General features: G+C 40.3%; 1 protein-coding gene across 5 annotated transcripts in view; it reads right to left on the bottom strand.

The window, feature by feature from the left end:
• The window catches only part of EIPR1 (EARP complex and GARP complex interacting protein 1), a 195,337-nt gene that overhangs the window by 10,083 nt on the left and 157,722 nt on the right, over positions 1 to 27,532 (bottom strand). For all 5 annotated transcript variants that reach the window (XM_006112048.5, XM_075923546.2, XM_075923545.2 and 2 more), the window contains 3 exons: positions 18,232 to 18,368; positions 10,797 to 10,964; positions 9,176 to 9,340 (listed from right to left, as the gene is read on the bottom strand). In XM_006112048.5, the coding sequence (XP_006112110.2) occupies positions 9,176 to 9,340; positions 10,797 to 10,964; positions 18,232 to 18,368 (470 nt within the window). The remainder of the gene's footprint in view (positions 1 to 9,175; positions 9,341 to 10,796; positions 10,965 to 18,231; positions 18,369 to 27,532) is intronic.

Below are 27,532 nucleotides of genomic sequence, written 5' to 3'. Positions count from 1 at the left end.
CTCTATATTATGTGGATGTGGACAACGCAACACTTAAAAGCTGCATATGAGACCCACAAAGGTAAACAGACTGAAAACCACTGAATTGGCCACAAAGAGTCTAGGGGAATGTCTACACTTGCACCCTCTTTCGAGAGAGGGATTCAAATGCAAACATTCAAAACTGCAAATGAAGATGGGAATTAAATATCCCGCACTTCATTTGCATATTTACGTTATGCCGCTATTTTGAAATAGCGCTATTTCGAAATAACAGTTGCTGTTAAGACGTGGTTATTTCGAGAGAAAAACTGGTAAACCTCATTATATGAGGAATAAGGGTTATTTCGAGAGAAGGATTTTCTCTCAAAATAACTGCATCTTAACAGCGTCTGTTATTTCGAAACAGCGATATTTTGAAATAGCATCAGAACGTGAATATGCAAATGAAACATGGGATATTTAAATCCTGGCTTCATTTGCAATTTCAAACGTATGCATTTGAATCCCTCTCTCGAAAGAGGGTGCAAGTGTAGACATACCCTAGGGGATTTCTTGATTGTTTTTGTTCTCTGCAGGTAAAAGGCTCAGGCTCACCTAATGTTGAGGGAATGAAACCTCCTTTCTTATGAGGATGCATGAAGTTTTGGGAATGTCTACCAAAAATGTAGTCTTACTTGATAGGAGAGATGGAGTAAGAAACTAATGGTTCAAAAGGGGGCTTACAGAGTACTGAGAGAAAAAGGTTCAAGTCCTACTGACGTGTAGGTTTCTTAATAGCTGGAATAGACCTGATTAGGTCTCTCCAGAATCAGCTATTCAGAGGACGTGCAAAGATCAGGTAACTTTATGAAGGCAGAAGGTAAGCACACATTGCTGACAAGAGAAGTCATAAGAAACTGACTGACAAACCAACTGTCTTCAAGGAAAGAAGTCCCAAATAAAGGCGCACGTGAGGTTTCTGAAAAAAGGCTCATACAAAGGAACACTTCATTTGGCTTGGTAACATTTACTAGAGCAATCCTTCCTACTATTAGAATGAATGTTCTGTATAGCTACACATGACTGCTGTAAGGACAATACCCATATAAAAACTAAGCTCCGAGATGAAGCAACGCTAGATTGGGATGCCTGATCTTGGTGTTCCCCCTTATCGGGAGATAAGGAACCATATGAATAATGATCAGTGCCCCAGATGACGTGTAAGAGCATTCAGGAACCAAAATTGTGTGCGCCAATTGAGAGCAATGAGAATAATTCATGTCCTGTTCCTCAAATTTGCACAGTATTTGGCAGAAGAGTGATGGTGGAGGGAAGATATACTTCAGAAGGAATAGAGCTTTGTCTACGAATGGCAGCCCAAGAATCATCTGGGCAACCATATATGTGGCATGTTCCATTTGTTTGGGAAAACAGGTTCCTGGTGGGGTACTCTCATAATGAAATAATATTATTTATCAAAGACTCATAAACCTCCCACTCATGCTCAACTGTACATGGTCGGCTAAGAAAGTCTGCTAGCACATTCTGGTATCATGGCAAAAAAAAGTCTAGCTGCCAACAAAGTAATCTGATTGCTAATGCACCAATTCCAGAGACTGATTCCTTCTGCACATGGGGCAGTGGCTCTCGCTTCTGTTTGCTGATATAATAGATACTTATGAAACTGTCTGACATCATGAAGGCACAGTGACTTTGATGAACAGGAGGATGATTTTGTAAGCCTTTCTTTTTGAAGAAAAAAGTAAAAGTAAAAATAAAACCCCTCTGTTGGTACTGAAGAGGAACCTGTTCTACCACTCCTCATTTAGAGAGAGATTTCCTTCCTGTCTGAGTATCTTTTCATGTGAGTAAGGGAGTGGAGAAAGGACGTGAACTATTATATAGCTGGAATGGATGAAGCTGGAATGGATATAGCCGCGTGGCACGGAGTCCGCACTAGCGGACATTTAAAAATGGCGGCGCCCGGCGAGATGCAAATGAAACCCGGGAAATTCAAATCCCGGGCTTTATTTGCAACTCTGGTTGCCTACATTACCACCCTAGTTCGAACTAGGGTGGTAATGTAGACATACCCTGAGAGAACAAAAATCCCATCCTCTTGGTTGGCATACAGTAGCATTTTTTTGTACTCTTTGGTATACGGTGCAAGTAGCTGGGATATGCCAGTCCATTCTAACTGGATCCAGGATGAAGTGGGCTTTGCCCATGAAGGCTCATGATTCTCTCTATATATTTTGTTAGTTTGTAAGGTGCCACAGGACTACTCATTTGTTTTTAAAGTTACAGATTAACATGGCCACCCCTCTGAGATTCATTAACTTGGAGAACTATCTTGCAGCAGTTGGAGGTCCAAAGCAAGAGCTTGTGTTGAGGATCCTGGAACTCCTCAAGAGAAATCTGCAGTGCCCCTGCAATTCTGCACAAGAAACCTGGACATTGGAGTCACTACTTCATCTGATGATGATGATGACAATTTTGTTGGATCTAGTAGAACTCTTGCATCTGGTGTGCACTCCTCCTCCTCATAAGGCTCTGATTATCCCTTCAAAGGAGATGTTGTGGTGACTCCCCAGCAGACAAGTGAAACTCCATGGGATGATATTGATCCCAAGACGACCCCTGTATGGCCAACCAGAGGGGTTGAGTGGGGATAGTGGTAGTCCACAAGGCATTGGATACCAACAATTCTCAAGGCATTTGAGATGGAGGTTGGGTTCAAAATGGCCCAAATCTTCTTACCAAGAAGTGTGTCTTGAAGGACAAACACATGTGCATTTCAGTATCTATCTGCAAGGAGAAAAGTCCTGATGGCAATATTGATGGGCTACCTTATCGGTTATAGCTCCAAGATGTAATGGGAGATATATTTCCTCCAACATGATGACTCTCCTATTACGGTCTCTCAAAAGAGAGGGAAGATGAAGGAGTAGGTGTTTCTGAGACTGGAAAAGGGAAGATGTTCTCAAGAAGAGCATTGGCCCCAGCTTTTCCTGAAGTAAGAGGGCGCCTGTCTAGTTCAACTGACAGAGCCAGTACAGACAGTCTGCGCCTCAACCACTGATGACAGAAATAGAACTGTAGGCACTGGTGGATCCTGCAGTTTGTGCTTGGGGGAATCAGTACTATCTGATCACAATACAGTGCTGACGAAGCCCTGTACTAGTGGGCTTTCTTATCATGACTCTGAGACTTAATTCCTCCTAAGTTCTCTTATACTGAACTAGTGCTTGGTGGATATGACTTCTTCAAAGCTGATTTGAAAGAAGACAGCCTCATGCTTATGATAATGCTCCATGCTTCTCTGATAAGACCCTACTAAGGGATCTCTGACAACTAACTCCTTCAGTCCTGATTTGGATCTTATGGCAGGAGATATACACCTTGCAGAGACATGCCAATATGCAGGAGGAATCCCCAAGCCGGGGTCTGTTTGTGGCCTCAAGGACTTTTCCATTAGATGCTTCCAAAGGTGAAGTTCCCACCCTTTCTGGTTACGGCTGGGGAATGAACAGCAAATACTACAACTAGCCAAAATGTGGGTTTCCCCATAGCAGTATAAACAGCACTGGTGGCCATTGATGATAAAGAAGGATCGTAGTCAGGAAACACAAATCTTAAAGCTCAGAGTCCTGGGCATTGTCCAACACTCAATTGGAATGGGGAGGAGGTTAGAGAGGCTCCCCATATCAGGGAGACTAACTTTAAAACACTAAAAGTAAGCAGATACGAAGTTTAAAACTTTGCATCTATTTACATATACCTAAAAATATTTTCATAGATAAAAAAGAAAGCCGACGTTTCAGACACTGACTGTTCCAACCTGGACAATGCAGCGATGAGAAGGAACTAGAGAGGCAATGTGTTTGCCTTGCCTTTTACCTCCTTGGTCAGATGCACGAGATGAGCCAGCACACAAGCGCAGATCAACTGACACTGCTTTCAAAATTTTCCAGCTCTGGGATCATATAGTGCATCACTCTCACGGTGGAATACACCTAAGCACTTGTTGGGGAGGGGGTTTGGGGGGGGAAGACATACCATTCCCCTCAGTTTTTAGTGTTAGTGGCATTAGCTTAGCATTCCTAAGCTTTACATACCGTTTTCTTGATGTTCAGAAGTTCTAGATAATTGCGAGACTGTCAAAAGGACAGCTGGAATAATGTAACACTGCACTATGGCTTTTTTCCCCTCTAAAAACTCTTTTTAGTGACTTCTTTTTAAGCACTACAATTTTCCTGGTGCAAGGCTGAGGCACGTCAGCAAACATGAATGACAATATTTTGAAATGCTTCAAGGAGATTAATTTAAAAAAAGTGTATTTTATATGACATTAGGATAAATAAACACAGCAAATTACAACATATAGTTTCTCAAAATAACATTATTTAAAACTGGGGCGGAACAGTATTAATGGATGCAGAACTTTAACAGAGCAGACAGACACCAAGAGACACAATGCAAAAATACTCAGAGATGTAATAAAGAGAGAGAAACCCTACCGATGGAACCAAACCTGGGACCCCTGGAGCTTAGTGCATGAGCCTCTACCACTTGAACTAAAAGCCACCTGGCTCTGAAACACAATACTGAATCAAACTTTTGCCTATATCCTCAGAAATCAAGAACACCTGAAAATTAAAATCTTATTGTTAATGAAATATGGATAAACAAAATATCAAAACATCAAAAATAGACAGAAAAAATGACACAGACATGGTTCCTATTATAGTTGAAAGAGCATATAAACTGATCCAAACATAGCTAAAACTATGGACAATAAAGAGAGAATCTTCAAGTCTGCAGACCGAGATATAGGGACAATGAATGGTAAAGTGGCATAGAAAAAGGTTCTTTCTGTAAAGAAAGTAGAGTGTAGGATTTTCAAGAGTACTCAGTGTTGTCCTAATTTTGCTGCCACTGATGTAATTGGTAAATATGTATCTTATATAAACCCTTATTCTATGTGTTTTGTATGGGTACAATGAAACCTAATTTAAACTATTATTCAAGGAACTTAAAAACCTGGTTGCTTTCAGAAGCTAGTTATACTGCACTCATTATTGTATCATCTGGGCACCTAATAGATCAAGATTCTTTGGGGTATTATTTTAAGAAAATGAAATTGCTAATAAGAATTGCCTCTTCTACAGGTTTCTCTATCTGTGTGCATCAAGAGATAACACATTTTTAAAATACTGTAAGTGATGTTTTATATTACTTGCATGAAGTATTCAGTAGTGCTGTACTGACATAGTATAAAACAAATCTAAGCTTTTTCCACCAGTGTATCTATTTGCTTGTAGCACTTGGTATCATGGCTTTGCAGTACTTAACATATTTGGAAAGCTGTTGGAATTGAAGCTTTTACCTAATTCGTAATTTTTGTTTACATCTATTTATACATTTTAGAAATGTGCATCTGTCTGTTTTCCTGTCTGTCCATGAGTCTGTTTGTTCAAGAACTTCTCCTAAATGGTAAGAGCTAGGATGATCAAATTTGATATGCAGTTTCCTCGTAGCCTAACTTAAAGCAAGGTCAGGGTTTGGTGATGCCAGAAAAACAGGCTGTGCCTGGAATAGGACAGTTTTCCATGAGATAGAAAAGGAGGGGGCTCTCAGGAGAAGACATGGGGGAGAGAGAAGGGAACTGTGGGCTGAGGTCCTGTCCCCCACCCTGTTAGGACACACTGAGGGGGGGTTGCTGGGAACAATGGCCCAGCCATCAGTGTCGCATGGGGCCCAGGTATAGGTTCCATGTGGCATTGCCACTTTGAAGTACCCTCTCTTCCCTACCTTTGCTGCCTCTATTTAATAGAGGCAGCAAGATGAAGGAATCGACTAGTCGGCTCAACTATCTGATAAGCATTTGTTTATTGAGTAGTCAACTAGTCCTTAACATCCTTACCCCAACCCAAAAAATGGTTGAGGAGGAGAGGCTGGTGGGGGTGGAGTGAGAAATGCACTCCCCGTGCCCAATGAAGACATGCTGGGTGAATCAGGAATAACAGCCTGGTATCGCTCCACCCATGATGAAGAGAAGCTATGGAGTGGGCTGGGAACCTCAACACAGCTCCAGTGGGAACTGTGGCCTGACCCTGGCCTTGGCCTTGGTCCTTCTCTCCCATGAGGTGACACTGGGGGAGACCAGGAAATGCAGCCTAAACTCACACCCTCCCCCACGGCGAGGATATTCTGGGGGCAAGGAGACACTGCTCCTGCCAGGAACTCCTGGCTGGAGATAGGGCTGGGCAGTGCATCCCTGGTCCCACAGATGGAGCCACTGGCTCCCAAGCGCTCCTCTCACAGATTAATATTATTTGACTAGGGAGTCCTTTCAATTGTAAGAAACATTTAAGAATTGCTCAGGACAGGAACAATGATGGCCTTTACAAACCATATGAGGCATTGGAGAACCTTATAAAGGTGCAAATGTGAAATCATTCTTTTTCTGATTGCCTTCTACCTCCACATGGGTCTTCTTGCTCTCTCTTCTCCAAATTGGATATCATCTTCTAATACAGGGATAAGGAACCATTTTTTGGGTTGGTGTAAGGATGTTAAGGACTAGTTGACTACCCAATAAACAAATGCTTATCAGATAGTTGAGCCGACTAGTCGATTCCTTCATCTTGCTGCCTCTATTAAATAGAGGCAGCAAAGGTAGGGAAGAGAGGGTATTTCAAAGTGGCAATGCCACATGGAACCTGTATCTGGGCTCCATGCGGCACTGACACTTTGAAACACTGTGGCAACTGATCCTGGGCTCTGTGTGGTGCTGCCCCTTTAAAACACAGCCTTGGACATCCCGCTGGCCCTGGGCTGCGTGTAGCGTGCCAGCTCTGAAATTTACAAGAATCCCCAGTGGAGGCTCTTGTATGTGTCAACGGAGGAATACATAAGTGCTTATCTACTCATTGAGTGGTTGACGGAAATTTCAACTACTCGACTAGTAAATTACTCGTTAGTTAACATCCTTATGTTGGAGGCTGCTGACCCACAGAAAAATCAGTCTGTGCTGCATACAAGTGAGAAGCAAAAAAGAAAAACCAAACTCTCACTGACGTGGCACTCTCACTGAGGAGAAAAAAGCTTCCAACATTCCCTTTGCACACCAGAGCCTAGGAGCCCCAACCTAGTGGATTTTGTGTACTCCAGCCCCATAGTGGGACAACAGGAGAGTTGGAGCACCAACGTGGGCTCCCCAATGCTGGGCAGGAGTGAGCCCCAAGCCTCAGGAGATGTATCCAGGCAAGCCGAGGGATGCTTCTGGCCCCTGGGCCTTGGGTTCCCCACCCCTTCAAAATCCTAAAGCTTTCATAACGGTGTCTAATGTCTATCATTACTCCCTTTTGGAGCCTGAAATTGTTAACTTTCTGGGAATAATGCAAAACCTATTTTTTTCTGAAGCTTCAGGGGTTAGTCGAGTTAGTCTGTACAGGATAAACTTAAAAAAACAACAAATGGTCTGGTAGCACATTATAAACTAACGAAACATGTAGATGGTATCATGAGCTTTTGTGGGCTTCAGGAAGAAGTGGGCTGTGCCATGAAAGCTCATGATACATTTACATGTTTTGTTAGTCTATAAAGTGCAACCAGACCATTTCTTGATTTTTAAGTTTGTCCTATTTTTTTCTAATAGGGATTTGGGGAAGTGGGTGATCTAGGGATCATAAGGATTTTATTTATTACATTTTATTTACCATACAAACAACCCCAGAAAATAATCAAAGGTCCTTTACTTGTAAAGCCCAGTAGAATATTGGCCACCCGCTGACCCCAAGGGGGAGGAGACCCTCCCCGAGCCTTGGTGGGCAGCACCTGGCCCTAGCGACCCACCTGACCAGAAACCAGGAGGCAGAGCTAGGGATATAAAAGGCCTGCCAGAGAGACTAGCGAGGTCCCAGCTACCGAAGGAACCAGAAGCCTCCCCGGTGCACCCAAAGGAGGAGCTAGATCCTCGGGAATCTGACGACTGGCCTGGGTTGTTGGGCCCACAACTGGGTGACTGCCAGGAAGGACTGGTTACTTAGCCAGAGGTTCCAGAGCGACGGAGCCCAGAGGACCTGAACTGGATCCAGGTACAGTGTGAGGGGGAGAGCGTGGAAAGAGGGATAGCCGATCACCATCTGGCTGGGCCAGAGCCAGATCAGCATGTTGTGGTGTGGCTCCTCACTGACCCAACAGCAGACCACTCTGCAGCTACTAGAGCCCTGGGCTGGGACGCAGTGGAATGGGTGGGCCTGTGTCCCCCCTGCTACTCCACCCTTGGGTGGCAGTTTCCCACCTCAGCTGTTCCAGAACTGCAGCGCACATCTACTGAACCCTCACCTGAGCAAGGGGATCCAGCTGGGTACTCCTATCTGAACTGAGTCAGTAAGGACTTGGGCTCTGAACTGTTTGCCTGTCGCCCCACCCTGAACCACGGCTTAGGGCTCTGAACTGTTTATTTGCCTGTTGCCCCACCCTGAGCAAGGGCTTGGAGCAGTCTGAACTGTTTATTTGTTTGCTGCCCCTTCCTGAACCAAGGCTTGGGACTCTGGACTGTTTGTTTGCCTGCTGCCCTGCCCTGAGCTCTGGACTATTTATTTGCCTGCCAATAGCTACCTGAGACTGTGGACTGTCCCAGGCCTGAAAACTACAGCTAATTCCCCCCAAAAACAACTATGCTGGGTAGTTCTGAAAATTAGTTATTAGTTCTGAAATTAATTTTGGTATTATTTTACATATATTTTCATTCTTCTTTTCATGATTGCTTGTGGAAGTTTAACTCTAGAGAGTTAAATCTCTTAAAAGATTACTAAGGAAGAAGGAATAATGAGGAAGTTTCATGAAAAGCAGACTTTCAATTCTCATGTAATACATATTATTAAATGTGGATTCAGGATCTGACTCAAAACCCACTGAGGTTAATGTGAGTCTTTCCACTGACTTAATGGGCTTTGGGTCAAGCAGTCAGTGTCCCATCCCATTTATACCAGTGAACTTACAACAACTCTTCTATTTTTTTTAGAAATGTGAATCCCATCCAAGAACTTGAATGTAGTGGATTAAACTGAAAAGTACAACATACCTGAAAGGTATGTGTACAAAAATCCTGAAGTCAGTAATTAACACAGCATGTTAATCCTTAAAATAATCAAAAAACATTTTGTACTGTAAAGGTTTGTGAGAAAATCAATATATTTCATACTTCTCTTGATGGTGGTCCTCTTGGTCACTCAGCTCATCATCATCTACCAGATGTCCAAAGGGTTCAGAAGAAATTGATACCATGTTAGACAGAATGATTCTGCTATCACTGCTGCCTGAAAGGACTAGCTGGTCATGAGAATGATTGTATCGTACATTCCATACCCTATAGCATGTAAATGATTAAAAGGAGTATTACAAAAGTCTATTCCACAGTATCAGAAAGTAAATACATTGCACTGTTTAAAGAATTTATTTCAATTTAAACATGAACAAATAGTTTAAGAGAAATCTAATCTGTAAAATGGTTTATGTTCTAGGAATTATTCCAGGGAAGTTCTATGGCCTGTGCTATACAGGAGGTCAGATTAGATTTAACAATGGTCCTTTCTGGCCTTAGAATTTATAAATATGGGTAGAATCTGACACCCTCATCCTAGAGACTGGTTTTTGCCATTTTCATTGGACAGTAAATTTCTATGTCATTTGATTTTCTGTGGCTATTTCTTTAAAATTCAACAAAATAAGTTACACGTGGAGAGAGTACAGTAGAGGGACTAAACCCTAATATAAATCCACAAGAGTAAATGCCAAAGAATAGATTTCAATATATCAAAGAGACATTCTAAAAATACTAAATATAATAAAGTATCCTAAAACCAAAATATGGATTCAAATTAAACTGCTGCATTAATCAAAATCTCACAATGTACTCTTACAAAAGACCCTAAATCAAAAGGATTAGATTTTGCTAATGTTTACATTTTACAAATTAAGTTAATACAAATTACTTTATGAATTTCTTTTGTTCTATTTTCTATAAACTTCTAAACAAATAAAAATATTGCCTCTGTTTAATTCACATCTTCAAACTACAATAGTATCAAAGTGGCTGCAAGTGATTCTGCAGCCCAAATTCCAATATAAATTGCTCAGCTTCTCTTGATTACGAAAGTGAATAGTTAATCTTTTAGTATTTTTTAAAGCTATGGATGAGATTTTAATTTTGCTCTCATCACTTCATGTTGTGTAGAAGTGTCAGGGGGAGGAGGCTCAAAGCCCTGGATCTAGCCCAGGGAGAATACTACCCTTGGGCACAAACTGATCTAAGGACTGTTCTCCCACAACCACCTGTATTGGCTCAAGGGGTTTGAGGAGCAATTGCATGGGTGAGGGCTGCAGCATATTGCACTATGGAGACGCTGGACAATACAACTGCCATAAGGCAGCCCAAAGAGGCTGCTGAGATTGACATAGCCCTAGGGCTGCCTAAATTATGTCAGGAGCTGTAAAGCAACCCAGAACTCAAAGGGCAGAGGTGTCTTAAAATCCCTTAGCCCTTTCTCCCTGTATTATGCCTTTCAGAGACATAGCCTAGAATCTCACCTTTCATAAAGCTGAAAATACCTTACTAGAAATTAGACTAACATTCTCCAACTCTTAATTTACAAATTATTCAAGAAATAGTGACATACTAAAACCATTCCATGATGCAGAAAAATGATGAATCACAATAGCATAAACACAGCTAGTTTGCATTGTTTTTAAACAGCAAAATAATTAGCAGAATAAATTACAAAAACTGTCCACCCACAAAACAGCATGCAGATAATTTATTCTACCAGTGGGAATGCTCCTCTAGTGTCTTCACTGGCTCAGTGACATTTCTAGTATCCCAGAATTTCACCTTGCAGTCATCTCCACAACTAGCCAGGTAGTACTGTTTGTTGGGATTAAAGTCCAGGTCCCGTACCAGTTGTCCATGTGCATTTTCTATGTAATAGATCTGTCTGTAAAACGCACATTAGAAATTAAATAAATTAAAGTACTATGAAAGCTAACTAAATAAAATCTATTTCTCTAGTAACTTTGTTAATCCCTTGGCACTGATAGAGCTAGGCCACATCTATTCTATAATCTTTGAGGAACACAAATTATGTCAGCATATAGCCATTGAGCCTATCCATGTTGGAGAATGTCAGCAGCTTCCCCTATCTCAGAAGCTATCCGTCTAGCAATTCTGATATCGATGATGAAATCCGCTACCTACTCTCCAGTGCCAGTGCAGCTTATGGACATTTATAGAGGAGAGTCTTTGATGACAGTGACATCGAGATGCAGACCAAGATTGATGTTTACAATGCCATACTCATCCCAACGTTATTAAAGATCTGGAGAAATTCTACCAAAGGTACCTGAGGAGAATATTGGGCATCACATAGCAGGACAGATGGACCAAAGTTAGTGTACTTGCAGAGGCTGATTTTTGCAGCTTCGAGGAAATAACCTACAGGAGCTACGATGGTCTGGTCACATGGTCAGGATGTCTGACACACACTTGCCTGAACAGATTTTCTGCACTTGGCTAGAAAACTGGAGAGGTCTCGTAGAGGGCAGAGGAAGCACTACAGGGATGTCCTTAAGGTGTGGCGCTTTTAAGTGCCATGCAGGGCGGGGACAGAGCGGAGGAAATTTCGTACACTCTCTCCTGATTGGCCTGGGGGCGGGGGACTTCTCCTTCCGGCCAGAGGCATGGGCACCTAGGAGGAAGGAGGGGGAGCGGCTGGGCAAAGGCACTCCCCCACCCCCAGACTAATCATGGTCTGGGGGTGGGGAACCTGCCCCTTCTGCTCGAGGTCCCACCCCTTCCGGTACATCCCGGAGCCACTTCAGAAATGTTTTAAGTGGCCCCCGACAAAAAAATCATTGCCCATCCCTGCCTTAAGAACACCTTGATAAAGTGGGGCATTGATGCTGACAACTGGGGTGTGTCTACACTGCACAGTTATTTCGAGATAACTAGAGTTATGTTGAAATAACAATGCGAGGGTCTATACAGCCATTCCATTATTTTGAAAGAATTTCAAAATAACAGATGGCTTATTCTGAAATCTGTAAACCTCAGTCTATGAGGAATAATGCCTATTCTGAAATAGCTATTTCGAAATAAGGCATGTGTGAACACTCCACTGCTGCTATTTCAAAATAGTCCCTCACCAGGGCCATTCTAAGCTATTCCTCCCCAGTACCTCTTGGGGTTCTAAACTGAGATTGCACATCTTCAGTAGGGAATCCTGTCTCGGCTTCCCTGCAGTGTAGATGTGCTATTTCGAAATAAGCTATTTCAGGATAACTATTTTGGAATAGCTTATTTTGAAATAAGTGTGCAGTGTAGATGTACCATGAGAGAGGCAGATGAAGGATAAGGTAACCTGGAGCGCCACCATGAAGAACGGTCGTCAGAGGCATGTAGATTAGGCTACCAGACATAGGAAAATGAAACTGCGATTTAAATAATCACCGCTTCATTTAAATTTACATGGCTGCCGTGCTGAGCCGACAAACAGCTGATCAGCTGTTTGTCGGCTCAGCGCAATAGTCTGGACGCGTGGGTGTCGACATCAAAGGTATTTGTCGACCACCCAGGTATGCCTCCTGGGATGAGGTATACCTGCGTGGTCGACAAATACCTTTGATGTCGACACCCGCGCGTCCAGACTATCGTGCTGAGCCGACAAACAGCTGACCAGCTGTTTGTCGGCTCAGCACGGCAGCCATGTAAATTTAAATGAAGCGGTGATTATTTAAATCGCAGCTTCATTTTCCTATGTCTGGTAGCCTAATCTACATGCCTCTGAAGACAGAGGCATGTAGTCTAGACGTACCCTCAGAGATCGAGCAACGACTTCATGAAGAAGACCAAAGAGCCCAACGTAAGGAGCGTGCCTGGGCCTGCACCGGCACTGCTAATGTCAGCGCTGACGGCGATAGAGACCTTCCGTGTACCCACTGCCAGAGTGTTGTCAGAATTGGCCTAATTTCTTAGCTACATATTCATCAGTTATAAGTGTCCAAGGGGAAATCTTACTTGTTCGAGGGATCCCAGAGATTGAGTCTGTACATTACTCATTGACAAGCATGCTTGACTGTTTGTTTTGGTGTGGTATGTACTCACCAGCAGTGGCTGTGTCATGCAAAGTGCAGTGCACCACTCCATTTTTAAGTATCCCAGTGTGCCACATGCCTTTGCAGAGTGCAATGTCTCTTGGGACATTTTCACAAGGTGTTATGGGATAAAAATAATGTGGCACGGATCTCTGACAGCTAAGGGTCAAATTCCTAGTCTGCAATTTTCTCTGCCCCCTATTGCTAAAAATATCCCATAATTCTTGAACCTTTTTGATGTTTGCCACCTCTGATAGACGCCTGAAGCTCTTCAGAGTTCTCATTAATGTTGCCATGATCCTCTGGTATTTACAGAGCTGCACGAAGTACTGCAACAATGGGAGACATGACAACATCTTTGAGGACAGTTTGCTAAGAGACATAGGTTGTTGGCAGTATTTAAGAAACAATTGCAGATAGTAAAGTGCTGCTCCTGGGCCCAAGAAACAAGCACTGGCTGGTGGGATTGTATCATAATGCAAATTTGGGGTGATACGCAGTGGCTACAGAATCTTCAGATATGAAAGACCACATTTCTGAACGTGTATGCAAAGCTCGCCAAGGTCCTCCAGAGCAGGAACACCAGACTGAGAGCAGCTTTGACAATGGCTGAAGTGAGAGGTGACTACACCATGAAAGCTTGCGATTCCAGACTGCTACCACTCTATGGGAAATCTTTTTGGATCTGGAAAATCCACAATGGGGGATCATGCATGTGTGTAGAGAGATTAAATAGTCTCCACACATGACTGTGACTGTCATCAATATGAAGGACATAGTGGATGGATTTGCAGCAATGGGATCTCTGAACTGTGATGGGGTAATAGATGGCACTCATATTTCTATTTTGGTACCAGCCCACATTGCCATAGAATACAACAGAAAGGGCTATGGTTATGCAATTGGTGGCTCATTGGATACACTTTCTGTGTATTAATGGGGACTGGTCAGGGAAGGAGCATGATGATATCTTTAAAAACTGTTCAGAAGGATGCATGCAGGGACATTCTTTTCACTGGTAGAATACCATTGATGATACTGAAATGCCATATACTTTCTTCACTATTACATTTTCTTTTCTTTTCTTTTCTTTTCTTTTCTCTAAACATAGGTAAGAATTACCCCAATCTTAAAAGACCCTTAACCACAATTGTTTTTTCAACTATTTTCCCATCATCTTCCTTTCCCTTCCTTCCAATCTTCATTTAATTTATTCCCATTGCCTGGATTTCCTCTGCTTTAATTTTCTCTGGGGATCCATACATTTTGGTTTTTATCTTCTCAGCTCGACATACACTGCTCTTACTATAATTACTGATGATCTCCTCCTGTTCCAGTGTGAAGGTCTTTTTTTTAGAACTCATTGTCAGAATATGTTTTAAAGGGCAAGACTATAACAGAGTTAAAAAAGAACTAGGTAAATACATGAAGGATAGCTATTAATAGGTAGCAGGTTTAAAACAAAAACAAATGAAGTATTTCTTCACACAATGCACAGTCAACCTGTGGAACTCCTTGCCAAAGGATGTTGTGAAGGCCAGGATTTGAACAGAATTCAAAAAAGAGCTAGATAAATTCACTGAGGAAAGGTCTATCAATGGCTATTAGCGAAGGTGTTGCTAGCCTCTGTTTGCCAGAAGCTGGGAATGGGTGCCCGGCCACTTGGTGATAACCTGCTCTATTCATTCCCTCTGCAGCACCTGGCATTGGCCACTGTCAGAAGTCAGGATAATGGTCTAGATGGATCTTTGGCCTGACCCAGTATGGCCATTCTTATGTTATTTTCCTCTTTCATTTGTCTAATACCCTCAATAAAATTTTCTACAAACTCTAGGCTGTTTCTTGACAGTATTCTGCTTCTATTCTAGACCTTCAGTATCTCCCTCCTTCATTTTCCCATTCTTTGCAGATTTATTTCCCTGGTTCTCTTACCTTACTTTTTTATTCTGCAATTATGGCTGAATCAATGTACTTTCCTGGCTTCAACCAGGGTTGCCAACCCTCAGAAATTTCATTTATGGACAAAATGGGAAACATTTACAGGCAGAATTTTTTTTACGGACAGAATTTTTATACCATATTAAGATGACATAAATGTCCAAGAGTGAAAAGTAATCGTTGTCTTTCATACATCAATGTGCTGACGCTAACTCGGCGGGATAATGCAGATGATAACATTACGAGGATCACGTGATTCACGTTACGTCACCTCAACCATTGAGCTAAATAAACAATTAAAACGTCCAATTTCCACTGCTCCATAGTAAAATGGCTGAAGCAGCACAGAAGAAATTTAATTGCTATCAAATAATTGCCGTTTTTTTGAAATGTTATTGCACTTTTACGAAATTTATGGACACCTACATTTTTTATGAACTTTATGGACATGTCCAATTTCAGCTTATTTTTTATGGACTGTCCATAAATTTACTGACGGTTGGCAACCCTGGCTTCAACTCCTACTTCTGCCTACTTACAAGAGCTTTCTATAACTCAGCTAGTTTGGCTGACCCTAGTGTGAAGAAACTGCTTGTTTTTCCCAGTACTAGCCAGTTATGCAGTTCTACTCCCTCCACGCTCAGAAACTACATGGGTCTGAAGAGTCCATCCTGCAGAATTTGGTAGTTTAAAGGACAGATCTCATGTAATAAGCCTGGTGTTCGGCTCACTTCTGTGACTGCTAAACTCCCCAGAGGAAACTTCATACAAATCTTGGGAAACGTCAGAGTTCAGTATGGCTAAACACCAGCAGCTCCACATGCAGTTGGTGTAACATTATCAAAGCCATATAAATCATGGGTAGTTAGGGCAGGATAGTTATATTCCAGGAAATACAGCTACCCTACTATCAGACAAATTAGTCTGACAAATCAGACTAACCGCTTTCTAGAGATACTAGTCTTTTTAGGTCAGAGTTATTCATATTTGGTATTTTTTCATTTAGATTGAAACTATAACAAGGTTCAAAAATAACTAGGTAAATTCATGAAGCATATTAATAGGTATCAGGTTTAAAACAAACAAAAGGAAATACTTCTTCACATAACACAAGCATTTTTACCACACAATTGTCTGAAGCCTACTGATCTTCATACTGGGTTGGGGATTGTGTAATCTAAACTGTGATCTGTTTTATAGTTTGGCTACATCTATATTGGCAAGATTTTGCACAAATACTCTTTAACGCAAGAGTTTTTGCGTTAGAGTATTTGAGTAAGAGAGCGTCTACACTGGCATGTGCCTTTGCGCAAAAGATGTGCTTTTGTGCAAGAGCATCCGTGACAGTGTAGATGCTCTCTTGTGCAAGAAAGCTCCGATGGACATTTTAAACATCGGGCTTTCTTGCGCAAGAAATTGATGTTGCCTAACTACACTGGCCTCTTGCACAAGAACAGTTGCACAAGAGGGCTTATCCCTGAGCAGGAGTGTCAGAGTATTTGCACAAGAAGCACTGATTTTAAACATTAGAACATCAGTGTTCTTGTGCAAGTACTCGTGGCCAGTGTAGACAGGTGGCAAGATTTTGCGCAAAAGCAGTCGCTTTTGCGCAAAATCTTGCCAATGTAGACATAGCCTTCATGTTTTATTTAAACAAGTTGTAATTGTGAAATTTGCTTTTGTAAACCATGCTGTAGCATTTTCCTTTTAGTTACTGACTAAACATTTTTGCTGGTGTTTACTAGGATACCTCATTAAATACAATGTTAATAGATTTCTTCATTAGAGCTAGTAAGATAGTGAAACTTCAATGTATTGTGTGCACGGTCTTTAGCACTTAAACTTTCCGTCTTAGAAACATAGTTAGACTTTAAGCTCAAGTGTGAATACCACATGCTAAACCAAAATAATTACAGAAAAAGGAATAGCCCCTCCCCTCCAAAAATATCCTTCTCTTTTTCCCTGTAACATAGCCTCCTATACACTTTTATTAAAACCTGCCTTATTTATAAATATCAAGTTAGATTTGTGCATGCCCTCTTACAGAACAATGGAAAATACAAGATTATAGAAATACAAGAAGAAATAGTTTTTTGCTCACTGTATATATATCTATATTTAGCTTTCCTTTTTGAAAGTAAATAAACCTTTTTGGCACAAATTCACAAGCTTGGGAAATATGGGGACTTATTGCTGTACCCCAGGCTTGCAGAAGCCATAGAACTAAATTTGAAAACATCTACCCTTAAAGGCAACGGAAGTTACTATAAGACATCTATCCCCTCAGTTTAATGATAAATTACTATGTGCTAAAGGGATAAATGGTATCTTTAAAAAGCTTACAGAGGCTTCTGTTGTTATGGGAACAGATGTGCACATCATCATTCCTTTGCCTATCAAAATCACAACCACAGTAAGTGGAGAGTCCCTAACTTGGTATATTTGAAGCATTTTTTTGTTTGTTTTTGTTTTGGCTCACTTTTTTTTTTTTAAATCAGAAGGGTAGCCATGTTAGTCTGTATCTGCAAAAACAACAAGGAGTCCCGGTGCACCTTAAAGACTAACAGATTTATTTGAGCATAAGCTTTCATGGGCAAAAACTCACTTTGTCAGGTGCCTAAATAAAACCCCTTGAGCTCATTTGAAGAAGTAGGTTTTGCCCACGAAAGCTCATGATACTATATATATTTGTTAGTCTCTAAGGTGCCACCGGACTAACATGGCTACCCCCTAAGACTTTTTAATAAATTCCATAATTGAGTGGAATTAGTATACTATAATCTTTGATACAATAGTTACTAAAATGGTAAAAATAAAGGGTAATTACCTTTAAAAATTATACTATGGAGATAACAATTAGTGTATTTTGATTTAAACAGATACTGATTTTCAAGTTGAACTACAAAACAACTCTAGTTTAAGTAATACTTGCACTGTGTATTGAACAATGAACTTGGGACTACAGCATAGTACAATAATGCTCAATATACAAGGTAGATTTGAAGTTTAGGAAAAAACCTCCAAGGAGTAAACCTTTTACTTAAAAGCTCTGAATACATCAACAATGCAATCCAAATTCAATCCATTTACAATTATTTATATAGTCATATCTTTTCTAACTTTTAAAAAATCAGAAGTGATGAAAATTAACAAGAGAACAATTATTTTTGTTACCTCATACTTCGTGTATCCCATCCTCGAATGGCTGTATCATTGGCTGTTGCAACCTGTGTACAATTGTGGTGTGGACTCCATCGTCCGGAAGTAAATTTTAATTGTCCTTTTCCTTCCAATAATGCAGAATTGGAGAGCTGTGTATTAAGAAATGGGATATTTACAAATAAGGCTAAAATTAAAATAAATATAGCCACAGTAGAAAAACTGAAAGCTGACCTATTGCTCTAACTTCAAGAGAGTAAGGCAGAGATATTAGGAGAATAACGGGACAAACTAAAAACACAAATACATATGTATATATGTATGTAAAATCCCAGACTACTGTTTGTTTTCTAGCCTCTGCACTATGAAGTAATTTACATAAGGCTTATCTATCCAGTGTACATTACTTAGCAGGTAATGAATATACAGATAATTTTCTAAGCTAATTTGTTGAAACTTCAGAAAGATAACATGGGAGTATTCAAACACCTGAAGTTGGTTAACAAGCATGAATACATTCATTCATTCAGTTTCAGGGAATTACTCACAAGATATATTAATGTAGGACTATGCTGCATATCCTTAACAAGAGCTCACTGACTTATTTTGATAGCAGGCTCTTGTTAAGGATATGCAACATAGCTGCCCACATCTGCATCATTCACAGATCATTAGAGAAACACCATCTGAAAAGATTGGTCACACAGTTGCCCTGTGCTGTTTGAAACCGTTTCAGGAATGACCACTGGTACCTTGGCAGGTCAAAATATAGTGGGCAGATGGTTATGTCAGTGATAAGAGAGTGATGAACGACAGTCATCACTGACCATTCATTATGCCAAGCAGATTCCAGCATCTTGTCTTGTGATGGAATAAGTGACCATAAAGGGCATCTAAACGAGGCATACCAGGGCGGTCGACAAATGCCTTTGATGTCGACCGTGGAGGATCCAGACTACTGCGCTGTGCCGCCAAACACTGATCGGCATAGTGCGGCAGCCATTTTAATTTAAATGAAGCGGCAATTATTTAAATCGCCGCTTCATTTGGGTATGTCTAGTAAACTAATCTACATGGCTCTGTCGCCAGAGCCATGTAGTCTAAACATATCTTTAGAGTCCTGATAACAGTGTGTATAGCTTTATTAAGTTTTATGTTGACTAGTCCAATGTGAGATGAGTGACAAGACAGGAGCACAAGACAGTATTCAGAGGAAAAGGTTGAATGTTCTAAATGCCCAGGTGCGCACAGTCAGTCACAGCCAGTTTTCTGGGCATGTTGTTTTGAGAGGTAGCTTTGGCTTCTATCTTCTTCAAGTTGTTGTGGCATGACTATGACCTATCCAATGTCTCACTGAGGTAAACCAGGTATGAGCAATACTGCAGGTGTTAACCATTTAATAAAGGTCAGTTTAGTAAAAAAAATTAAAACCCTTGTCCATTGGTGTATAACGTCACATTTACTGCCATATGGTTAAAAGTGGATGATACATCACATGGCAAGAGCAAAAAGTTCTGGTTTCAAAGTGTATAAGGAGGATTGGAAGGGAAACATGAAATAGGTTAGGATTTCTGGCTTGCTCATTCCGTACTCTCATTCACCCTCTCAACACTGACAGAAAGGACACAATACATAACTGACCTTGTACAGAAGATGGGAAGACAAGTTCTCTCAGCCTAGGTTAGTTGAAAGAGGCATTCAATTTTGGAGGCTAAGAATAACTGTTTAATTTAAATATCCTTGCTAAAATTAGGGGTTTATATTTTATATTTTTAAGAAGAAATAAATCAACCTGCTATTAATCAAAGCACAACACTGTACAATTTCCACATGGCTGAGCAAAGAAGTTAAAGATAGAAGAGGTCATTTTGTTCACCTCCTTCCCTTCACTGCTTTATCTAAATGCTTTCTATAGAACACATTTAAATTATTTTAGTTAACTTATGAGTATTCCACATACTATGAGATCTCACTGTAAGGAAATTCTGATGAATGCACAACCTAACTTTTCTATGCCTCAACTTCATGTCATAACCTTCTCCCCTTCCTAGGTTTTTTCACTCCACATAGTAGTATAATTTCTAAATATTGAAGTGGGCAAAGGTTAAAAGAATGCTTATTATGTTCAGTGACCATGTTGAGCTTTCACAGGCATAATCAAGGTTAAACATATGTATCATCAATTTATTTGTAGGACCTTTAACAACTTCAGAGCTAAGTTGTCAATATGGAAGAGATGTGATGATTAAATCTATACTTATCATGCTATAATCACATACACCTTTGTATTTTGCAAACCTTTTACTGCATCTGATAATTCAGATGCAAACCCCTCCTTCTTGGGACTTTTAAAGTTAGCAATCTAGAAACCTTCATAGCCAGATATAATTTTTTAACCTCTGAAATGATTAAGCTGGCTGAGATGTGCATGCATATCTTTAGAAACTTTTGCAAAGTATACGTTTGTTGTGGTTTAACTATGTAAGAAACCTACTTGCATAGTTAAATTTTGCTCATGTTTACCTCTTTTCAGGATACTTATGCCAAATAGTAGCATGAAAAATATTATTTGCTGTCTGAATAGCTACTGAAATCTTTTTGGACTGAAAACTTTCTGTCTACCTTAGCATTTGTGGATTGGTCTATGTAGTAGCTAAACATCTTTCTTGATAAAAGTGTCACTGAGCTCCAGTAGAAAAGATAGAAAAAACTAGGCATGGAAAGATATATCCTTTAAATTCAGGGCTTTAAGGTTGGGACAAGAAACCTTGTACAATTGTAACTGAGTTGTTTCAACTGTCTGGTTGAACAGGATTGTGATGGGGCGTTTGCCCCTCACAGGCCCTTTAAGGGTAAAACCCATCTCTGGGAGACGGCTGAGAGCAAAGCCCATAGCTGAGAAAGATACTGTCAATTAGGACCCAGCTGTGGTTATATAAATAAGGGCTCTTGGAGGCAAAAAGGGCACAGACTCTTGCTCTAGCAGGGGAGCAGGAGGGACCTGGCTGCCAGGGAAGCTGGGGGCTTTCTGAGACAGAGCAGTGCAGGGAAAGGCAGGCAGGCAGAGCTGGGGAGCATTGGCCTGAGCCAAGGCCTGGGTGTAGTGGGTTGCAAGGAGACTACCAGGCTAGAAAAAGGTAGCAGGTCCACATCCCCTTCTATTAGGGAGCTGCATATGTTAAAACTGTACCTACTAACAAAGGTTTGTTGGTTAGAGATACATAATTGGAGACCCCCAATAGAGTAAATCTTTTGTCTGTAAAGGTCTAAAATTTTGGCTTCCCTGTTTTTCAGGGAAGGGACTTGGAAACCTTCCCATAGCAGAGTGTACATTTCCTCATATGAGATTACATAAAGGGTTGTCTGAATCTAGTGCCCTGCTACTGTGATCCAAGAGGTCCTTTCCAGTCCTATATCATATGTTTCTATGACCATCTACTTTTTGCAAAGTACTGAGAATGCTCTATATAAGTGGTAATAGCAATAATCATAACAACAATACTAATGATTCACTGAAGATATAGCAGATTGCAGCTGTATGGCATTTTCAATGAGAAAGTTCAGTATGTCTGGAGTTTTTTTTCTTTTCCATAGAAACATTTCAGTTCTTTAAATTTACAACTCTGGCATATTTAAAACATCTTATTATTTTGAATGATTTGAAAATGAATAATAAATAGAAATTTCAAAATATATCTGATTTAGAGAATAAGAAAATTCCCTTTAAACCTCTCTTTCTTCTTAATGGATTTTTGCAACATTTCATTAATTTCTACAGTGCTTCTGTCTTTGTAGCAGCTAGGCACTTTAATTACAGACAATAAACCACAAAAGAAGAACAAAATAAAAACAGTTAATCAACTGCTAACAAATGAGGCTTGCATCTTGCCCTAAAGGTTGCTAAACTAAAAACTCTGATGGTCCTTCAAGTACAGTGAATACCAGAGTGAGACCCATAATTAAGGAAGCCTTGCCTCCAAACATGAAGTATTCAGTATGTTCAGGTTGCACTCATGTCTCATCTTATCATTACTGTCTTTACAGGTTATAGGGTGAAAGCTGGTATCTCAAGTAATGAAGTCCCTAAAGATCTAAATCGTTAAGATCACCATCTGAGATAAATTAACTCATGGCAGTGAGTCTCACCACTCAGGAAACAGGCAGCTGCATTCTACAATAGTTTTAGCTAGTTGGTGAACTTCAGGATAACCCTATATAGAGGGCATAGCAATAGCCAAACAAGGAAATAGCAAATATATAGGAGACTGTTGTCGGGTTCATAATGCTGGGAAATGAGTAGTCTTCTGGCTAGCTGGAGATGCTGAATGGCACTATGAACTATAATACTATGAGAGAATTCCAATAGGACCCTGATGCTATAATTGAAAATTGTCCAATTTGAGCTACAGGCAGTTTACCTTCACCAAGATTACATTCAGTAGACACTGGGAAAGTAATTAGACTAGAATCTGAGTTCAGTAGAAAAGAATTGTAGACACAAGTATCATCAGTAAAGTGATAACACAAGAGCCTCCTGATAACACCTTCATGTTTTCATGCTAGCCCTGGGGAAACAGGAAAGGAAACAAGATGGAAACTTGTAGAACCCCACATTGCAGTGACTTTGCAGAGAACCAGTTGCCAGCAGTTGTTTCCTGTAGTTTTCCAAGAAGGAGTGAGCTGACAGAATTATCATGTATAGATTATTTTCTTGTTCATTCATAGAAGATAAACAAATCATATCAATACAGTTTTTGTCCCATGCCAAGGTGGTCCCACTGACCAGAGTTCAAAGAAAATTGCTGAATCAAAATATGGCGGGCAGTGGCCCACATTAAACATAATCTAACTCCAAAATGTAAAATAGCATGGTAATTAGCAAGAAAAGAATGCAAAGAAGGTACAGTGGAAGCTACACAACATTTTTCCTAGAAGCCTTCACCACCATGACGACTCAATTTTAGGATGCTGCTTGGCTCCAATGCAGAGCTTCTCTCCACTTTTCCTATTTTCATTTCTATTTCCTTTCTGTTTTCTAGATAGAAGGGTCAGAAGGGAAAAAAAATTGAGAAGAATTAAGGTATGTGCTCTATGCCTTCAGATCAAAGAAACTCAAACACTGAGTATGACAAGGATGGGGTGGTTCCAGTAAGCTGTGTATGGCACTTTTTACCGCTTTTCTTTCTAATAGGTGCAGACAGACTATTGTCTTTCAAGCCATTCCTTTGTAGAATGAAACAACAAGGAAGAGGCAAGAGAATTACATTTCTTAGGCTTCATCTAGACTGCAGCCCTTTTCTGGGATACCAGAGGAATCCCGGAAAAGCAATGCCATGTCTAAGGAACATGTCTGCTTTTTTAGAAAAAATTCCAAAAAAGCAGACGCATTCTTTCGCCATCCCTGTAAACCTCATTTTATGAGGAAGAAAGGATGGCTCAAAAGAGCAGGTTTTTCCAAAATTTGGCTTGATGTAGATGCACCAAATTTTGGAAAAGCCTCTTTTGAAAGAAAAGTGGAAAAAGATTTTTTTTTTGTAGTATAGATATAGCTTTACTTTCTTTCTAGGGGTAATTCTGTAAATATGCTCAACTTGAGGTAACAATTTTATCACATCTCATCTCACTCATTAATGAGCAACGTTAAGGTCGCAAGAGACTTAATTCTGGTTGGAAGCAGAAAATCTCAACTGTTGTATTTAATTTTATAATCCTCTTTTAAATCAGAATAATTTCTGGTAGCAAAATACAAAGGAAAAGGAAAACAAGTTTTGCACCCCATCACTTGAATGTGAAAAGGACACTGTATGTAGCTTTCAATAAGTGACTTTTTTTGAGAAAGATAAAACAATAGTTCCTATTTTTGCAACAAGATAGTGGAAACATTTAGAGAAAAGGAAAAAATATTCACATGGTGTTCATTGATCTGGAAAAGGCCTTTAACAGAGTTGTCAGAAAAGATATTTAGTGGTGGAGGAGGGAAAAAAATGATACCATGAACTTTATATGAAATTGCTCAAGCCATGTGTGTAGGTGCATCGCTTTTAGTCAGAATCCCTACTGGTGAACCAGAAAAACTATTGGTGAAGATGGCAATGCATCAGGGGTCAGCACAGAACCCTTTCTTGTTTATATTTGTCCTGGATATCCTCACAAGGAACATATGGAAGGAGGCCCCTTTGTGCATGCTGTTTGTACATGTTATCATGCTATATCAATGGTTCCCATGTTTTTTATGTCATGCCCCCACTACCTTCTCCCCCTGCCCGCTGCAATTGGGAACTGGGAGTGAGGTGCCACTCCTGGAGAGAACAGTTCAGATTGAAGTAAGGGGGCCAAGCCTCAGGCCAAACTATGGCTGAGGCTAGAAACCAGGGACTACAGTGGGGCAGTTGGCTACATTGAGGTAGGAGGCTGCAGTGGGGCCAGGAACAAGGGTATGAGGCCAGGGCTGGTGGCTGGGGACATGACCAGGCTGAGAACAGAGGCACAAGAAGGGCTGGAGCAGAGCTGATGGCAGAGTGGGGCTAGATGGGGCTCCTTGCCCCCATGAGAGCTGGCTCAATCCTGACACGCCCCCTAAACTTTCCTCTGTGCCCCATACTTTGGGGGCCATTGCTCTATGCAGTGAAGAGAAATGTATAAGATCTTGTAAATGGAGAGATGTATTGTAGAGACATAGGATCAAAATAAGCAGAGGAAAAAAAATAGTCTACGGTATGCAAATCCAAGCATGTGAACACTGAAGAATTATCCTTGGCATTAGATGGGCAGAGAAAAGAAAAACCACAAAGTTTCAAGAAGTGGATTCTAATCTAGGGAAATGTAGGATAAAATTAGAGATTGGATAATAAATGTGTGGCTCGAAAGGCAAGAGAAAGGCAACATAGTATAGTATGTTTAAGAAAACAACAACAAGATTAAAAAGAAAAGTTTATAAAACCATGGTCCATCCATTTTCAATATTTAATTCTAAATGTTAGACAAAGAAGAAGAAACATGAGCAAATGATCTGTTCCACAGAAATGCAAATACTGAGATTGATGAGTGGTGTAAGCAAAGAAGACTTTAGGAGGAATGTGTAAGTTAGAGATATACTAAAAGTTACAACAATAATTAAAGTCCATGAGTCTATGAATTGAAAAAAGAGGGAGTTAAAGTTAAGATGATTTGGTCATGTATTGCACAGTCCTGAAAATTATGTATACAACACCATTCAAAGGATCAAAGATAACCGAAAACAAGGCTGACCCAAGAAGTAGCAGAGGCATGTAATAAAAAAGCATGTGGTGGGGTACAATGTGGAATTGAACAGAACTCTTTGGAAGGAGAAAAGGCCCCACAGATGGAATTAACACAGGGAGGAGGAGGAACAAAAGAAAAAAAGAGAAAAATAGGAAAAATGAGCAATTTAGCAACAGAAGACAATCACTGACTCATAATATCAGAGGGGTAGCCGTGTTAGTCTGAATCTGCAAAAGCGACGAGGAGTCCTGTGGCACCTTATAGACTAACTGAAGTGTAGGAGCATAAGCTTTCGTGGGCAAAGACGAAGTGGGTCTTTGCCCACGAAAGCTTATGCTCCTACACTTCAGTTAGTCTATAAGGTGCCACAGGACTCCTCGTCGCTTTTACTGACTCATAATGTAAGTAATATTAATCCAAATTAGGTTTATTGCACACTTTTCCAATATATATATAGTCAAGTACATGCAAAAAGCCCAGAAAAATAAGCCATATAGGTCATTTTGGGGAACGCAACACTAGACTGTTTATTCACTTGCTGGAAAAAAATAATATATATACCACATCATAGTTTTGGTATGAACATTTTGTGATTAAGATGGAAAGAACATGTAAGATGTCCATGCTTTATGCCTCTGTCTATTTAATTCTGTTGCAGTATGTTTAAAGCATTTGAAGATGGCATTTACTTGCACAGAAAATCTATCTGATTTAGTGACATATGAACTATTGTCCAATTGAGGAACTTTTTCACTTCCTCTAACAAAACCTAGAGAGATCATATAGATTGTCTAGGCTTTAGACCTCTTCCCAATTCAACCAATGATTATAAATAGGGAAGAATAGCTAATTTAATGTGAAAAGTTACTGACAGCGCATGTAAGATCAGATTCCTTGCAGGTAATGTCCTCAAGCAATTTTTTAAAAAGCAGCTAGGTTCTAAGATGTTTGAAGTGTTAAAATATATGTATTCAAGACAGTAGCGGAGAGTCACAAAATGACGTTGACAAAAATTAAAAAAGAACAAAAAGAGAGAAGGAAACTAAACTGGACTATATGGACAATAAATCCTGGATTTAAACTGTTTCCCAGGATAGGCTGACTGGATAATTCAGGAACTGAAGGTGCACGTATTTTAATTATAAAATGTCTATAGAATTTTAGGAATTAGTTTAAAATTAAAAAAACAAGAATTGTGAACGCCAGTAAGATCAATCATAGAATACTAGAACAGGAAGAGACCTTGAGAGATCATCCAGTCTAGTCCCCTGCCCTCATGGCAGAAACAAGCATAGTCTATGTTATTCCTGATAGATGTCTGTCTAACCTGCTCTTGAATATTCCCAACCTCCCTCGGCAATTTATTCCAGTGTTTAACCACCCTGACAGTTAGGTCCAACCTAGACCTCTCTTGCTGCAATTTAAGCCCATTGCTTCTTCTCCTATCATCAGAGGACAAGGAGAACAATTTCCCTCCCCCCCTTCTCCCTGTGACACCCTTTTAGATACCTGAAAACTGCTATCATGTCTCCTCTCAGTCTTCTCTTTTCCAAACTAAACAAAGCCAATTCCTTCAGTCTTGCCTCATAGCTTATGTTTTCTAGACTTTTAATAATTTTTGTTGCTCTTCTCTGGACCCTCTCCAATTTCTCCACATATTTCTTGAAATGTGGTGCCCAGAAATGGACACAATAAATACTTCAGTTGAGGCCTAATCAGTGCAGAGTAGAGTGGAAGAATGTCATGTCTTGCTCACAACACTCCTGCTAATGCATCCCAGAATCATGTTTGCTTTTTTTGCAACAGTGCCACATTGTTGACTCATATTTAGCTTGTGATCCACTATGATCCCTAGATCCCTTCCTGCAGTATTCCTTCCTAGACAGTCACTTCCCATTCTGTACGCATGAAATGAATTGTTCCTTCCTAAGTGGCGTATTTTGCATTTGTCCTTATTAAACTTCATCCCATTTACCTCATACCATTTCTCTAATTTGTCCTGATTATTTTGAATTATGACCCTATCCTCCAAAGCAGTTGCAACCCCTCCCAGCTTGGTATCATCTGCAAACTT

The sequence above is a fragment of the Pelodiscus sinensis genome, chromosome 3, assembly GCF_052426305.1.
Source record: "Pelodiscus sinensis isolate ZL-2025 chromosome 3, ASM5242630v1, whole genome shotgun sequence".
Classification (NCBI taxonomy): domain Eukaryota; kingdom Metazoa; phylum Chordata; order Testudines; family Trionychidae; genus Pelodiscus; species Pelodiscus sinensis.
This window is presented reverse-complemented; position numbering and strand designations above follow the sequence as displayed.